The 16,411-nt window shown below is 37.3% G+C and overlaps 1 protein-coding gene across 1 annotated transcript in view; it reads left to right on the forward strand.

Moving 5' to 3' along the window:
• Positions 1-16,411, forward strand: part of PIEZO2 (piezo type mechanosensitive ion channel component 2) — a gene marked incomplete at both ends in the record, with an annotated part of 316,577 nt that overhangs the window by 44,188 nt on the left and 255,978 nt on the right. The window contains one exon of the mRNA XM_082499215.1: positions 15,070-15,165. Coding sequence (XP_082355341.1) covers positions 15,070-15,165 — 96 coding nt within the window. The remainder of the gene's footprint in view (positions 1-15,069; positions 15,166-16,411) is intronic.

Raw genomic sequence — 16,411 nt, forward strand, 5'->3', positions numbered from 1 at the left:
TTGTAAAGGGAAGAAGCCCTTGAGACTGAACGCCAAACTTGACGTCGCACTCTCCCATCAGTCTCTTCCTTTCTTTCTTATCTTGAATAGTTCGTCTACATGTGTTATCTCTGAAATCCACTTTCAGAGTGTTCATCATTAGCATCTAGTAGTTTGGGTTTTTCAGACATTGGGAACATGCCTTTACTGAGGTATAAAAGATATTCATTTCATTTCAGCTCAACTGTTGAAGTGAATATATCCTCACGTCTCCTTTTCTTATAGACCAAAACAAGACCCTTTTCCTGGTGTGATAAATAACTCGTAGACAGTGTGTGGAAAGGGATGCATGTGCATCAAAACATACTGCAGAATATTTTCTGATTTTTTTTTTTGCAGGTACAAAAATATAAGCTGAAAACGGGTGAGCAGGATTTCTGGGTGGTTTTTTAGCAGTCATCTTAAAATCCTTACCTTAGAGCATTTATTGGGGAATGAAGTCAGGCAGGATTTTCCTAGAATTGTTCCAAAATTGGAATCCTGAGCATCTTCTGAAGTGGTAGAACTCTGGGGGCAGCAATGGCATACTCCATTATTTATTGAAGAGCGATATTTTTTACGAGTAGACCATGATGCTCTAAACAAATGATAATTGCTTGTAGTCATGCTGACAATCTCTTCCTGGTTATGAAGTCACACTAATTCCAGCTTCTTTTAATGTATGTTGTTAGCAGGCTCCTAACTCATTTGTGCTAGCAATTGGTACGATGGTGAGTTATGTGAATTTTGCTGCTGGTATGCTTTTATTCTGATCAAGGAGCTGAGAAGATGGTTTTGTTTTTTTTTTTTTTTAGTTTGTTTTTAAAGGTGCATTTTCTTGTAGCTATAACAAAATAACCTGGAAGCTTTAGATTAAAAAAAAAATAAGTTCTCAAAATGTTCAGAGACAAAAAGCAAGAAAATTGTGTGGGAACATTGAATATTCCAAATGTACTATAATGCCCCTTTGAAGTACTTTATAAGTGGATAGTTAATTGCTGGGGGTGGGGAGTGGGAGGGAAAGGCGGAGCACATGTGTGTGGGAATCTCAGATGAAAGGATAAAGCAGGAAAAAATTCATATTTCAGGTATTATTTTCCCCTTTTCAAACTGTAAAATAGTTTTCATTTTTCTTGGTTAAAAGAAATCCAACCACACAACTAATTTATTTCCATCGATCCTTTTTATAATTATTATTATTACTGCTTTTAGGAAGAACTTTCTCTTGCCTCTGCGGTAAATAAACTTTCCTCTTTTGACCTGATAACACATTAGCGGAACAACGTTACTGAGTTGGGTATCTCTCAAGCTTGTAAGTGGCTGCTGTTTTCCTTTCCACAGCTTCCTCTTCCCACTTCCATCACTTACACCATGTGGTAAAGCATGAAGTTAGTTATTTTTCTAGAGTGACAAATAAGAATACGGCTGACAAACTAACTGGCTGTTGTACGTTGATCCAGTTGTTAATGAAGAGAATCCTCAGTGTTCAAACAAAACCCAATATTTTACTTATTCTGGCACATTTCTTTTCTGGAGGTACAAACTTCATCCAAGACTAATTCTGGTCAATTTACTCATAAAGACCTCTTTGAAATCCGTGGTTTATGTTCTCAACTGGTATAAATTTTTGTCCGTTTACTGACAAAAATACTTTCTTGACCAGATAAAAATTTATACTAATGAAAGCGCTCATAAATAAAGTTATAAGGGTTATGTAAGTCTTTACTGTTGTTATCTGCACTGTATATAGAACCCTTGTCAGTAAGGGATCAGTGGCTTCCTTGCAGAGATTGTGAAGGAAAAACACTTTTTTTTTTTTCACTTGAAAGACAGCTTGGTGTTTGTATCTTTCTTAAATTTTCAGGATATGTTTAAATCAAATTTAATGTGCCCTTCACTTAGTTTTAATCCTCCAGGATGTATACTTTGGCTCTTTCTCAAGAAACAGATCTTCTGAGATTCTCAATGGACTCATTTCTCCAAACTTGAGATCTTGCCCAATTAAAGAGATGCTAGTTTTTTGTTTGTTTGTTTGTTTGTGTTTTATTTTATTTTGTGGTTTTTTGTTTTTTGTTTGTATTTTTTTAATGAGAAAAGTACACTATTGCATTTTGAGAATGAATGTTCATGTTGCAACCCTAAACTTTACCTGTACCTGTACCTGTGTTCGTGTATTCAGAACATGCCTAATGATGACAAGTTTTTATTATCTTTGTCTTCCCCTGCAACAAATTATCCTTTCCTTTGCGATTGGCTACATTGAGAGCTCCAGAAGTTATGTAGTGGTGAACCCGGAACCCTAATTTCCTTCGTGGGATGCGACTGCTTTACTTTTTATGCTGATGGGATACTGCATATGGGTATCTTCGGGACAGTGGCTTGACTCCAAAGAAATACGTAGTTAGACTTTATATTGAGCCTAGATATAAACAGATTAGAATTACTAACTGCGTGGGAAGTTTTCTTCAAGTTAAACTTGTTCTTAACTTCCCACATTCAAATATTCTTGGACAAGGACACAATGGTTTGTTATATAAACATGAAAGAGGTACTAAATCACTTCGAATTTCCAGTCTTGCTTTTGAAATTTGGCTGGGAGCTTATCAAAGGTCTGGGGGAGTTTCTGCAAATCATATTCCAGGGGACGAAAACATTGCTACAGATGCCGTGTAGCAGAAAATCGACATGTGGAAGAAGGCCTCCCACAAGTACCAGAGATTTGGCAACCTGAAATGAGTACCATAGATTGCAACACTTTGGGGGCAGAGAAAGTGTCTTAAATGATGTACACAGAAACAGATGCAGAAGTAGCATACATGCCTTGTGCTTTCTGGGGAATGTTTCTACTCAAAATGAACGCACAATGAAGAAGTTTTCTCTTTTCTTACATGACTATGTGCACTCTATCCTTCTGTTTGAAAACTGGACAAGGCCATGGTCCTGTGTCAGTGGTAGGACTTCTGATAGATGTTTTTTACTCAATGCTAGGTACATGTTGCATTTGAAACCCATAGTAAAATGCCTGTCCCCCAGAAGGAATCTGTCCTGCAGAGACTATGGTCACGTGCACGTGCAATTTCATTGGGAGTCAGATGGGTTTAAGTAGTACATCTCTAGAAAAAGCAATCTTAGTCATCAAACCACATTTGCAGTTAAAAAGTCTCCCAATACCTCCCTGGGTTCTGTGATTCTTTGGGTTCTCCAGAATCCCTTCCAGGTTCCTAGTTATGAGGAATAGTTTGCAAGGCAATTCATGGCATTCCTGAGTAGATTCCTGTAGAAGATCAAAACTTATTCATAATAAGAGAAAATGACTTGGCACATTTTAAAGAGAGAAGAAATGCACAACTCTCCTTCAAACAAAAAGTGATTTATTATTTTGTACAAGAAACATCAGTTTGACATAGTGACGTTACAAGAATGAGGGGCTTGCATCTGCTTTACGCAATTTACAGATATCCTGGAGATAACTATTTTTAAAATTCTGTTTCCTTTGGTAAACACTGCGGCTTTGTAGCACTGTCTGAAGTGCTCCTTCATCACCCAGATTTATAGCTTGCAGTTGCAACCCTGTGAGCCCTTTTTTTCAGTGATGGACGAAGAAAGGAAGTTTATCTATCCTTTCCTCTACTGGAATAAATAATGGCAGAGTTTTAAACACTGTATTCGTATTTGTAACTTCACTAATGATGCTCATATTTCTTAGTGTTAACACCTCTCTGATGTTTAGTTATATTTATATTCTCAGAGGTGTTTTTCTGGGTTAGTTTCTTTGCCACGTCCTTCATCTGACTCAGAGTTTTTTAGGAGTGGTGTCAGCTTAAGGAACAGCTGGCAAAAAAAAAAAAAAATTTGGTTCTTTCTGCATCTTCTGTCAATTGATTTATGGTGATTTATGTGTTTTAAAAGACGATGAGTGTGGATGGCTGTGAGAGATTTGTAACATATGCCAAAGTTTTCCCTCCTAGTTACTGGAAGAGTTTGAGTAACTGTTCCTGGTGTCTGATAGCTTCTTAGCAGCTGTAAATGAAGGTCTTGGTCCCTTTCTGCTCGTGGAGATCTCTCTGTCACACAACTGTCTCCACATCTGTCTCTGGCTGATGTCGTGTTTAGCAGTAGCTCTGTGTGACTTTTGGTCGTCATCTGTGTTCTGCGTTTGCTGTTATTTTTAGTTTGAGTCTTGCTAGGGTTATGCAACTGTAACAGCACAACTGGACTGCTGTCTCCGGATGTCCAGGGGGCAAGGAACACGCTTTTCTCATCCCATGAAATGAGTGAGGAGCAGAGTGATTTCGTTAGCTCCCCGTTACTTTCCTAGAGAGAGAAGCTTAGAGACAGAAGAGCTGTTGCTGGAGCAGGGATGAGAATGTGGGCAGTCTCCCTTCCACAGGCAGCTGCCTTGGTGGAGGAATACGACGTCGCCTTCCTCTTCCCAGACCAGTGAATGAACACATGTGTACGCATAATGCAAAATGTTGTGGCTTCAGTGAAATGAAGAGCTCATGAAGTTGAGTACTCACTCTTTCGATGGCTGGCAGGCTGTCCTGATCACAAAGCCTGAGCACAACGTAGATCCCAGATTTGCCATCTATTTTTGTTATGTAAAAAAAGGGAGACTCTTTGCCAACTTCAGGGTTGTTTTGTTTTGTTTTGGTTTTTGTTTTGTTTTTTTTTTTTTTTGACAGAGGTTAGGACCACTGTTTTCTGTGTGGAGCTTACTTTGGCATGTGTTAATTGTATGAGGTACGTGAGTGTACGGGAACACGTGTGCCTGAAATGAGCTTTAATCACTGTGAGAGAAGAGGCTTGAACTGAAAGGTATATATGTAAAGAAGTGTCAAAATATCATAAATCAAACAATTCAACCAAAAAAAAACCCCAACCCTGTCTCAAACTGATTGGTTGAGTAAGAGATTGCCAACACCATGTAGAAATGTCAAAACCTTAAGAAAATCTAAGAGACAGTAGAAAGTCTTGATTTAGTTCCAGTCTGCCACTGAGCTTAAAATGAGTTACAATGTTAAGTAGATCTTTCTAATGGGAAAAATTACTGATAATGGTGTCCATCATGTTTTTTACTTTGGAAGTACTTCTGTACTGACTCATGTCAATAAAGCATATTGAGATTGGGTTTGCTTGTGAGAGGAGATGCTCCTGTAAAATACATTATTCTGAGTAAGGGGATGATTGTGGTATGCTCACACCTGAGGTCTTTTGTTCATTTTCCTCATGTCAAAGACAGCTGGGGAGCACAGCTCCTGTACCTGAGAGCCGAAAGAAAGAGGTGAACGAGATGTTTTGTCTTCTCCTCTCTCTCCACTCAATTCCCAGACAACATTTGTCATAAAGTTAAAATTGGTTCCAGATGGTTTCTGATGGAGAGAAAGCTTACTGAAACTGCTGCTCTGAGAAAGAGAGGAAAGGGGGGAAAAAAGTCAGAGTAAAAAAACAAACCGAAAACCCTTTCAAAAGTGTTCACTGTCCAGCAGTCATCTCTCCTGATGAGCGTTGTTGACCAGTGAAAAGATGTGATTGTAGAAGTGCTGAGTGGAACCAAATGCATAGTATTTATCTGTTTGTTAAAGCATTCATGGTTTGTTTTTTTTTTTTTTCCGAAAGAAAGAAAAGTTTTCTGTCTGGGTGTAGCACACAGTCGATAGATGACGCTGCACAAAGCAGCACCATGTTGAAATGTTGGCTCAGGAGCAGGGTCGGGAGTGGTATATGTCTGCACGACGTTATCAGCAGAGCTGTTTAATGTGGAAGAAGTATTGGTTGATGCAGGAGGTAACTTGTCCTGAGCTGACACAGTTCTGTGTGGTTCTGCTCTGCACGCTGTAGGCTATAACCATTAATTTGCCCTGAAAGAATGATAAGATTACATGCATTTCACTTAACTGTCTTGCACAACAGTGTGTAATTCCAATCTCATCTGTCATGATCCTTATTTTAAGTGTAATTACTCAGAAGTGAGTGTGAGCAAAACTGCCAGGAGTTTACCCCTTCTTCTGCATTTCAGTAATCAAAAATAAAGTTCTCAAATAGTTAAAGCTCAGTGGGCACTGTGCCTATCAGGTACTTCTCATTATTAGAAGGTTTAATTCTTGAAGAGGGACATTTTTGGTCGATTTTAGAGTTTTATTCTTAAAAAATAGGTTATTTGAAGGATATCTAATTTTACAATGAGTGGCAATTGTTTCCTTGTTATTGTAAAGAGTTTTGGAGGAAAAATTTCTGAAACAAATTTTGTATTTCTGAAACAGAGATTTGAAATGTGAAGAAGTGTTAGAAGATATAAACCCCAGCAATTTATAGAAGTAATACAAAATTCCTTTCTTCTTCAGAAACTGATAACACACGTTTCTTATCACAACAAACTTCATTTTTAATCTACTTATTATTTTTTACTACATTTGGTCAGTCGTGGCCATGTCAGGTAAAAGTAGGAAATCCACAGAGACTGAGTAAGATTTGCACTTGTGTCTGTAAGCTGAAAGGGCGATGCAAAGTTTGCTCCCCCTTGTCCCTCAACAGTTGTTGGCTCATAACATTATAGAGGAGATGAGAGTAACTGCTCCATCATCTTTCTGAGAGATTCTGTTCCGTCACTGTTTAATACTGGATTGTTTTATCCAGCCAACAGTGAATGAGCCTAACTTTTTACTACGTTAGTAAACAATGCTTATCATAGAATTGTTATGGATGGAAAAGACCTTTAAGATCATCAAGTCCAACCATTATCTAACTCTACTGAGCACCATATCGAGACGGCTTTTAAAGACATCTGAGGATGGTGATTCAACCACTTCCCTGGGCAGCCTGTTCCAGTCTTTGATAACCCTTTCAAGGTAGAGGATTTTCCTAGTGTCTAACCTAAACCTCCCCTGGTGCAACTTGAGGCCATTTCCTCTTGTCCTATCCATTGTAACTTGTTAGAAGAGACCAGCGCCCACCTCTCTACAACCTCCTTTCAGGTAGTTGAAGAGAGCGATAAGGTCTCCCTTCAGCCTCCTTTTCTTCAGACTGAACCACCACAGTTCCCTCAGCCACTCCTCATAAGACTTATTCTCAAGACCCTTCACCAGCTTCATTGCCCTAACAGACAACAGAGCAAGCAGTTTGGGGTTTTCGTTCTCATGTGAGGTTAGGTGGGCTTTCTCCTGAAGCACACCCTTGCCACCAGGGGCAAAGGCACCAGGAACTGTAAGGAAATGCTGGAGGGCAGTTTGCTAATATTTTTGTGTGAACGTGCGTGTGTGTGTTTTGGTTAAACAATGCTGTATGCACAAACCCTTAGAAAAAGGAGGAAAATTCTGTTTTCATTTCTTCTTACATTTGCTGGTTGATATTGAGAGATTATTAATAGAAATTAAAAAGCTTTAAACATAAAAGCTTTATGCAGATACAAATAGCTGTAAAACAGACTTCTCAGCCATCTTGACCTCTACTCTCCGTGTCACGTTGTTGGAAATACTTGTCTGTTTGGTTAATGGGAGGTGGGGTTTTTTTGTTTGTTTTGTTTTGTTTTGATTTGATTTGTATTTTAACTCCCTTTCCTTGAAAAATCCTTTATTCACTGTAATTCTTACTTTCTAAGTTTTAAATCACCTTACCTCTTTTAATATTTGCACTTATTCCTTGTTGAGCTCTTGTATAGTCGATGTAATCCACTCTGCCATGGTTTAAAATGTTGTTCAGAACTTCTGAATTGTTACTGCTTTGTCACCAAGGAAAGTTGTGCTTTTGTTTCTATCTGTGAAGTGGATTGCCTCGGCACGTAGGAATGTATGTACATAAGGAGCAGTGCCTTATGTTTTTGTATCTCCTAAGCTGTTCGCACTGGACAATGAAAAGAAAGATCTTCCGGAGTTTTTGCGGTGGAGTGCGATATTTTATGTTAGAGGTGAAGTGTGGATATTTTGGGGGGGATATTCCCTTTATTGCTGCGGGTGGTTTAGCTCTGTCACTGATGCTGTAATGCCTTTGCCTGTATGGGAGGGCAACTGAATGTAGTACTAATGCTTTTAGAAACACCACTCGTAGTTTCTCCGGTACTTTTGTTGTTATTGGCTGACTTTCTAGAGCAAATCTAGTCTCCTGAAGGGTGAGTCTGTATGGCTAATGCAGGACCTACTTGCCTTGGTGAGGAAGCTTTTGGTGTCCAGTAAGATGTTTTGGGGTAAGAAAATAATGAATTTAAAAAAAAAAAAGAATTCTCCAATTATGAATATTCTAAAGAATGTGGGAACTGGTTGATAAATGTCTTACCTGAGGGCAGCCTCAGGTAGGAAAGTGGAAAGGCCTAATAATCATGTCATTAGGACAGTGCGTTATTGATAAGAGGAATCTTAACTGTATATCCTCCTGGAAGGGTTGACCATTCATGGCACACCTTCATGGTTGGTCTTGTAGAGCACCTTGGTTTGGAGGAGGAGATGTATTTGCTTTAGCAGTTGTTTTACTGTAACTTCTTAGACTGGGTCTTTGTCCGAGAAACTTTTCATCTTGGGTGTATACCAGTGTCTCGTTCACACGTTATACCTAGGAGCAGAGGCTGTCTTCTGAAGCCTGTTTTAGTCATCTGAATTAGGTGTTAATTGGGTGTTTTCAGAATTCTGAGGATGTAACTGGTAGAAAACTTGCAATTAACTGTGGGATAACCATGAAGAATTACAGCATTAGAGACAGGAATCTGGTGCTGAATTCTCCTAGCTTTAAGAGCTGGACACTTGGCCTCCTGGAAGCCAAGTCGTTTCACAGATCAGTCAGCTACTGATTCCTTTTCCCTTTCGTTTTTTGGTCCTTTGCTTTCAGAGAATTATTTCAGATCAGATGGGTATAAAAATGTGTGAACATCATCAGCTCTGTGTTTCAGCCAACACCCCTTGCCTGCTCAGGGTTAGACGCTTTTTCCAATGAGTATTATCACTGAATGTTTTTTTTTGTCACTGGAAAAATAAGCATGAATGTTAAAGCAAATTTTAGTCTAAAGGTAGCAATATTGAATACCTTTGCATAGCTTTCTTAGTAATCTTGAAACTGTAAAGTTGTTAAATCAAGATGCAAACACTCTGCACTATCCTGCTGAAGGTAGAAGACACATGACTTCATTGGAGTTGGCTGAATCAGTTCCTTCTCATGCTAATGCACACATTAGCATGAACACCTTAGTCCATAGAGGGTAACTCTAAGAACGGTTTATAATATTCTGAAACCTACGGTAGAAATATGCAGGAAAAAAATGTTTTTACGTAGTTCTTGAACAGAAAAGGGTAAAGCAAGCAATGCATTCTTCTGTTAATGTTAATGAAAGTGCCTTTTTGGTAGAATAAATTCAGAAATAGTGAGTGGATGGCTAATCCTGTCTTCCCCTGTCCTTCATACTTTCTGTTGTTGTGGCTTTTGGCACAATTCTAGGTTACAAATGAGAAGTCAGTAGCCCTTTGGTACTATGCCTGGAATCTTAAAGGCTTATTTTTTTGAACAGGTAGTTTTCACTTCTGAATTAAATACCTTTTAAAATTTTTTGTAGAATGAAACTAAATGCATCTTTTATGAGGCTATATTTTTCCTCTCCTTTCCAAGATCAAGCTCAGTGCAAATTCCTCTATTGCCACTCGCTTTGCCCTCCAGTATTTCTTATTTAACAGGTAAAATACAAATTCTATACAAATTATCCTCTTTTAAGTAGAAGAAATGAAAGGACTGTTGTATAAATATGAAATAATAACATGTAGCAGCAGTAGAATTCTGATGTTGGTAAAACCTGGTATCTACAGGTAGAAACTTGGTGGTGAGTCTAAGAAGCAGTAGTAGATTTCTTCAAGTTCAAAAGCATTCATCTTTGGTTATCATATAATAATGAAAAATAAGATCTAGAAGGACAAGGCTACATGATATCATATGACTTACCATTTTTTTTTTAAGATTCCTTTTTAATTTTTTTATTGTGCATACAGTACATATCTATTTTAAGAACGAATTAAATTTTTCAACTTTATTGTAATAAAAACCTGAAAAATTATTTTTCTAATTATGCAGTAAAGATATGGTTCAACCTAAATTAGTTTAAGCAAACATCACCTGTGTTCCTTAAGAATCCATAAATTGAGACTGTCTGGGAGTCCCTTTTTTTTTTCTGAATGCATGTGTAGTGAGCATGTATATACCACAGACTGGGGCATTTAAAAATGTATTGGCTAATAAAGGAAAAAGACATCATTTGGAAAGGTATCTCACTTAAGAGTATGTCCTTTTCACAGAATTTCAGACAATGACTTTTTGAAATCTCAGTGAAATGCACATTTCATTTTTTTTTAATTTAGAAAAAAGCAACATACAATAGTGAATGTCCTTTTTAGTGCTGAAATATTGACTGTTTTTATTGACTATGCCAAGAAATATACAAGCAGCCCTTAAAATATTAGCAATCTATAAGTTCCCAGGTATAATGTCAACTCTTCTTAATTTCAAGAAGAGAAGAAAAGAACTCACTTCTTGTGTAAAGCTGTCTAAGGAGTCATTCTTAAATCTAACATATTCTGATACTCTTATCTAATAGAAACGATGGATCGTTCTGTTAGTAACACTACTCAGCACTGGGGACTTTTTTTAAAGCTTTGAGGATTTTTTTTAAGTCTTTGTACACAACTATTTGCTCTAGTGATTGTAGCATAACAGGAAAGATTTTATAGTATAACAAAATTAATTCTCTTACCTGAGTAGTTTTACCTGTATGAGATAATCATTACACTCACTTCCTCACAAATCTTGTAAAAATATTTTAAAATGTGTTCTTCATTGCAAGATTTAAATGGTCAGAGCCGATTTCTGTTCTTCATTAGTCCCAGAATATGTCAGCTGAGCAGGCTTTGGAGATTTTTTTTCTTTGTGCATATTTTTTTTTTAAGATATATTTTACACTTAGCGGGATTAGTGAATTATGAATACATTTTCTAACGTGGTGGAAGAAAGAAACGTCAGTTATCTATGACTGTAATTTTTCATTTGTTTGAACAAATGACTGGATGCCAGAAAGATGAAACAGTCTACAGCTATCGTTTTTCGCTACAAATAATTTGAATGTCAGTCTTTTGTGAAAATTCATACATCTGCATGTTGGTTTTTTCCCTATATATTTCTTTCTGACTGCTATGGCAGAAAGAGGTATGAAATTATCATAACTTTTTCTTAGCTGACATTCCGATTCTGTCTTTAAAGGTAGTATTGTTTTAGCACGCTGTGCATTAAAACAGTAATATTTCAAATAATCACTTATGAATGGAGAAGTCAACCTTAGATGTTAAAGTGCTCTTTCCTTGTCATGAAGGGAAGGTGCCCTAAAGTACTTCAGCTAATTATAAAAAAGCTAAGTTTGCTTCTAATGTACTAATATGCTGTATATCAATAGCTCTGTTTTTATGTCTTGTCACAATTGTGTATTACTGCTGTCATTGGACTGTGAACAGCAGCAGAACTTCAGAGATGAAAAATCAAATTTCTGGAATTTTGTTACTAGAGACTGTTCAAAAACATGGTGAGAAATGTGGTTTGAAAAAAATACTGAAGAGAAGAAAGTGTAGCTAGACTTTGCATATACGGTATATTTACCAATTTAAGCTTTTTGTTTAGTGTTCGTTTTGGGCAAACCCCTACTTCTGAAACTAAGAAACAGAAGGGTTTCCTGGATACTAATAAAATTAACACTTTCAGCTTAGGAAATGCTTCTTTTTTACCACATGTCTTCAAAATAATTTTGTATTTCTGCAGGACACTTTGTATGAAACAAATATATAAATGAAGGTTTGTATGGAGAAGTTATGTCTGTGAACATTCCAGTTTATGTAGTTGCGGAGAAAAAAGCTTTTGAGAACACAGTCTCCTCAGGTCTAGAAATAGAAAGCAGTAAATTTTGAGGTAAATATAGTTCAAGAATAATTCCTCTGAAATTAATTTCACTAATCGATTAGACAATTTCGAGAAGAGATAACAAGGCTAAAATGCTAAAATGACATTAATTTTGATAGTGCAAACTGGCCAATGTAACCCAAATATCCAGAAATTTCTGTACCACCTGGTTTGCCAAGAAGTTCATTTGTGTAGGTGCTTTTTCTGTTGATGGAATTCCATTGACCTCAAATGGGACTTTCCTCTGTGATGGACATCTGCGTACAGCTGCCTTTGCAAAAGAAGACCTTTGTGAGTGCCAGAGGGAGTGCAGAGGATGGGTTCATTTTGCTTTTTTTGGATCATCCTTGTTGTATCAGTGACAAACTGAAGCTGATTTTATGCCCAGCAACTTGTTCTAGTTTTGAGTATCAGAATTTAGAAATACAAATAATGGAGACAATAAATGTTGCAGTGCAGTGTAAATATGTAAATACAATGCAGCTGCTGTTTTCTAATCCTTTATCTTGATAAAAATATGTTTGATCGTGGCTCTTTGCTCCGGCACATTAGCTTGGTAAGCCACTGATCTCCTCAGCAAAATGTACTAGACAAATGGAGACAAACACGATATGCAAATAGTGAAATAGTGGCAGTAGAGAATAGTAAAAATGTTTCAGCTAAGTTTTTTGTTTGGTTGGTTTTTTTTTTTTAATTTATTAATTCAGAGAATTGTGTTGTGGGTGCTCTTGCAACTGCTTCAATAAATGTAGGTTTTACAGGCGATGTCTAGCCAAGGTTACTAGTTTGCTGGAGGATGCTTTGATAGAGGTTCTAAATATTTGACATGGACTTTTTAGCAAGGCATTCGTTGACATTTGGCTAATAAAGGAGGGTATCTAAAGCACACAGTTCCTGTTTTCTGTCTTTGTACTGAGAAAGCAATGCTAGGTGCTCTACAAGAAGTGTAGCAAGCTCAATTTTGAAGAAAGAAAAAAATGTGTATAATATTGCACTGAAATCAAGTAAGATGTTTAACATGATTAAAAGCTGATCGACACGATCCCTGTAATAACTGGATAATAGTATTATCTGCTAATACTGTTATTCTGCTACCAGAATTATTGAGAACATTGATCCTTCTTGAAGTAGAAAAGCCTTCAGGCTTCAGATCAGCCTTGAACCACTATCGTACTTTTTTTCTGTGAATGCCAAAGAACTTATTCCCACCCCAAATTAAACTTGCAAAAGATTTGTCCTGATCTCTGGAGTGTCCTCTTTGCCATTCATTACAATAAGGCCACTAATGGCCATCGTGCATCCTGTGCTCCTCTGCAGAGCGCCCTGAGAGTAGGTGCATGATAGCGGGGCTGACTCCCTCTTCTCAAGTATGTTCACTTTAAACCTCTGATAATTGCTTACAGAATTCCCAGTGGGGTAGGTGCTATTTACTTTATCTTGCATTTTTTCTTAGTTACAGGAGTAGGTGTAAATCTTTGGGTGGCCTTTAAAGGCTGTGGCTAGAAAGGGAACTTCAGTAATAAGTGACAGGAGCCATCCGAGTTTAAATTCCGAGTAGCTGCTCTTCAGCAATTCTGGATTTCACTCTGAAAAACTCTCTATCAAGCTTTGATGGATTTCTTAGTCCTTGACAGATATTTTTGAAGGCTGGCTGCAGAATCATATTGGTTTAGAAGTAGAGCAAAGATGCTTCTTGTCCTTTCTTCTTGCCAGACTTACCCATAAAGTTCAGCTTAGCTTCTGGCTAAGCTGCAGACATGGAGCGTAAATCCAGAGTCTTTCTATCAGGGCTATTAAGGAAATAGAGTCGGTTGTTCAAAACACAGGTTCATTTGGGAAACAAAAATTATAGCTATTGTATGGATTTGTTTTTTAATAGAGAGACTTCTCAATTTTCTGTTTATAACTAAAATGGACAGATGCGATGAGGATGAGGACCAGTTAATGCTTAAGTCGTTATGCTTAAGTTGTTAACTCATTTCCAGTGTAGTCTCCATGAAATTTCCTGAAGTGGTGACTGGAGAAACTTGTTTTCTTTTGCGATACACATTTCTAGCAGGACTACGGCTGTATCTGTTCTCCAAAACCAAATTGTTTTGGATAGAGCTAAGAAGACTTAATTAATACTAGTTACATTCCCTGAGTAAATAAATGTAGAGGTTAATTCATCTCCTGACTCCTCTGCAGTTGGCTTATCTCGTGCAAACGGTTGACTGTGGTAGGTCTTATAATATTTCTACATTTGCTGCTCAGGGGAATTACAGATTACTTTTTCGGTTTTTGTTGTTTTTATCCTTTCTGTATGGAAGTCCATATACTCCTCTTTCAGCACAGAATACGCATGACATTCTTTGGAAAAAATGCGCCTTGGTTGTAGCAGTATCGCTGCTTTTTGTCATGGCTGACTGACCTGGATACTTTCAGGAAAATAGACTCACACTAAATTTTTAAAATAGAAAAGGAAATATTAGACAAAGTTAGCAGAGTAGTTCCATTCTTTAGAAAAACTTATATAACGCCAGTTGCAAGTGGCTGTGAAGCCCGTTTTCATTTGTAGTTCACAATCTTTTCACTAGAAGAGCGTTGTAAGAGCAAACAAATGGGTGATAGTAAAATTCAAAGACCTCTGTATAATGATTTAAAGCCATTGCTATTTTTAAGGCTAACTGGTGATTTGAGGTGTACTGTAATTTGGAATTGGAATATACTTCATCATTTTCCTCTATTGTTTACTGATAATCCTTAACTGTAATAAAATGAACTTTTATGTAGCTTCTTAAAGTGAGACCATAAATATTGATTTATGCTTGCCTATATATATTTGTGTGGGGAATGGTTTAATGAGTTTATGTATGAGGAAAGTAAAAAGTTTAGGTAACAAGTAACTTGTCCATCATTCTGGACAAAGTCTTTGTAGCTTGGATGCGTCTTTTGCTAAACTTAAAATATGTATTATTGTGAAAATACTTCAGAAGTCTATTTAATTTTATTATTTATTTTAAGCATAAACTTGAATGGTTTAAATAAGTGGTAAAAAGTTGGTAAGGTAAACAGTAACCGCGAATCAGAAATGCTTTGTGCTATTGAATTTTATTATCCCATGCTGATTAAGCAATATGTTCTTTTTCTTTTCTCTCATTGCAGCCTGTGCATTCCGTTACAATGGGCTCTCCTTTGTCTACCTCATCTACCTCCTCCTCATTCCTCTGTTTTCAGAACCCACAAAAACAACGATGCAAGGTAAGATGTTCATTGCTTCATTCCTCAGAATGTGTGGTGGACACAGTACATGCGAAAGCCTTTTGTGTAGTAGAAGGTGAAGTCCTGAGCGTTTTCTCCTCATTAAATGAGCTAATTTGTAATAGATACTGATGCTGTAGTTTCACTATATGCTGGCTTTGGTGCTGAAGGACTTCAAACCATAATGCCATTCTTGCTCCAGGGTGCAGCAGGGCTGTCTGGTAGTGGTACTGGGGGCTCCTTTTTATGTCATTGTTTCACCTGTAATACTGACACGGTCTGGGTGAAAAGTTAACTTAACTTCCCCCCTCCAAAGTTGAAGAAAGGAAGAAGGAAGCAGGAGTTTCAGAGTTGTCTCATGAGCTGTTCAGTACTGCATGGCACATAGTGACAGTGTCAATCAGTTTTTACGAGTGGAAGTACAACTTCTGTCGCACCAGTTTTTACTAGTGTTTTCCATTAACCACTAATTTGAGGAGGGAAAGAGACAAAACTAAAGAAAACCCTCTTGTTTCATCTGTTTGTGGGTATGCTTTCTGATGATGCAGATTTTTACTGTCTGTATATAAGGGAGGCTGTATAAAGAAGAAAACTTTCTTCTCCAGGTTCTAGCAGGGAGAAGCAAGGCAGAGTTAAACATTTGTGTTCTGGAAAGCGTAGCCTGACCTGTCCTAATTATGGCGACTCACTCTTTTACTTTTATTTTAGCTAGGAGAGATTCTGATCCTTTTTTAAAAATCTTTGAAGGGCTTACCAAAGTGACGTCCTACCACAGTGCATTTCACAGGGTAGGTTCATTTAAAACAGGACCTGCATTGAATTAATCAATTTTGCATTCTTTTTCTGGTATTACTTTATAGTTATTTGGTGCGATTATAGTAGTATCAATTGACGGAGATACCCGTGGTGCTTCTACACAGTCTTAACACCTAAGCTAAAGGAAAAGAAGTGCAAAGGATTGTGCAAGGGTAGCATTATTGCTAAATGTTATTCATAAATAGGGTATGAGTTATAAATAGATCAAAGTCAGATTTCCAAAAATTGGCTAGAGTGGGATAGATTTGGAGTCTTTGTGAAATGCAATCAAAGTATCTTGACAGAGCTATGGAACAAGGCAAGGAATCAGGCAAGAATTAGGATGATTTTGAGATCTGGTCTGTTAGCTATAGAGTTCAAATCTTTCACCCCTCAGTGAAGGAACCATCTTCATGAAGTATTACAGTACAGAAGTGGAAAAGGTCTGATT

This window comes from Vanellus vanellus (genome assembly GCF_965231255.1).
Source record: "Vanellus vanellus genome assembly, chromosome: 2".
Lineage (NCBI taxonomy): Eukaryota > Metazoa > Chordata > Aves > Charadriiformes > Charadriidae > Vanellus > Vanellus vanellus.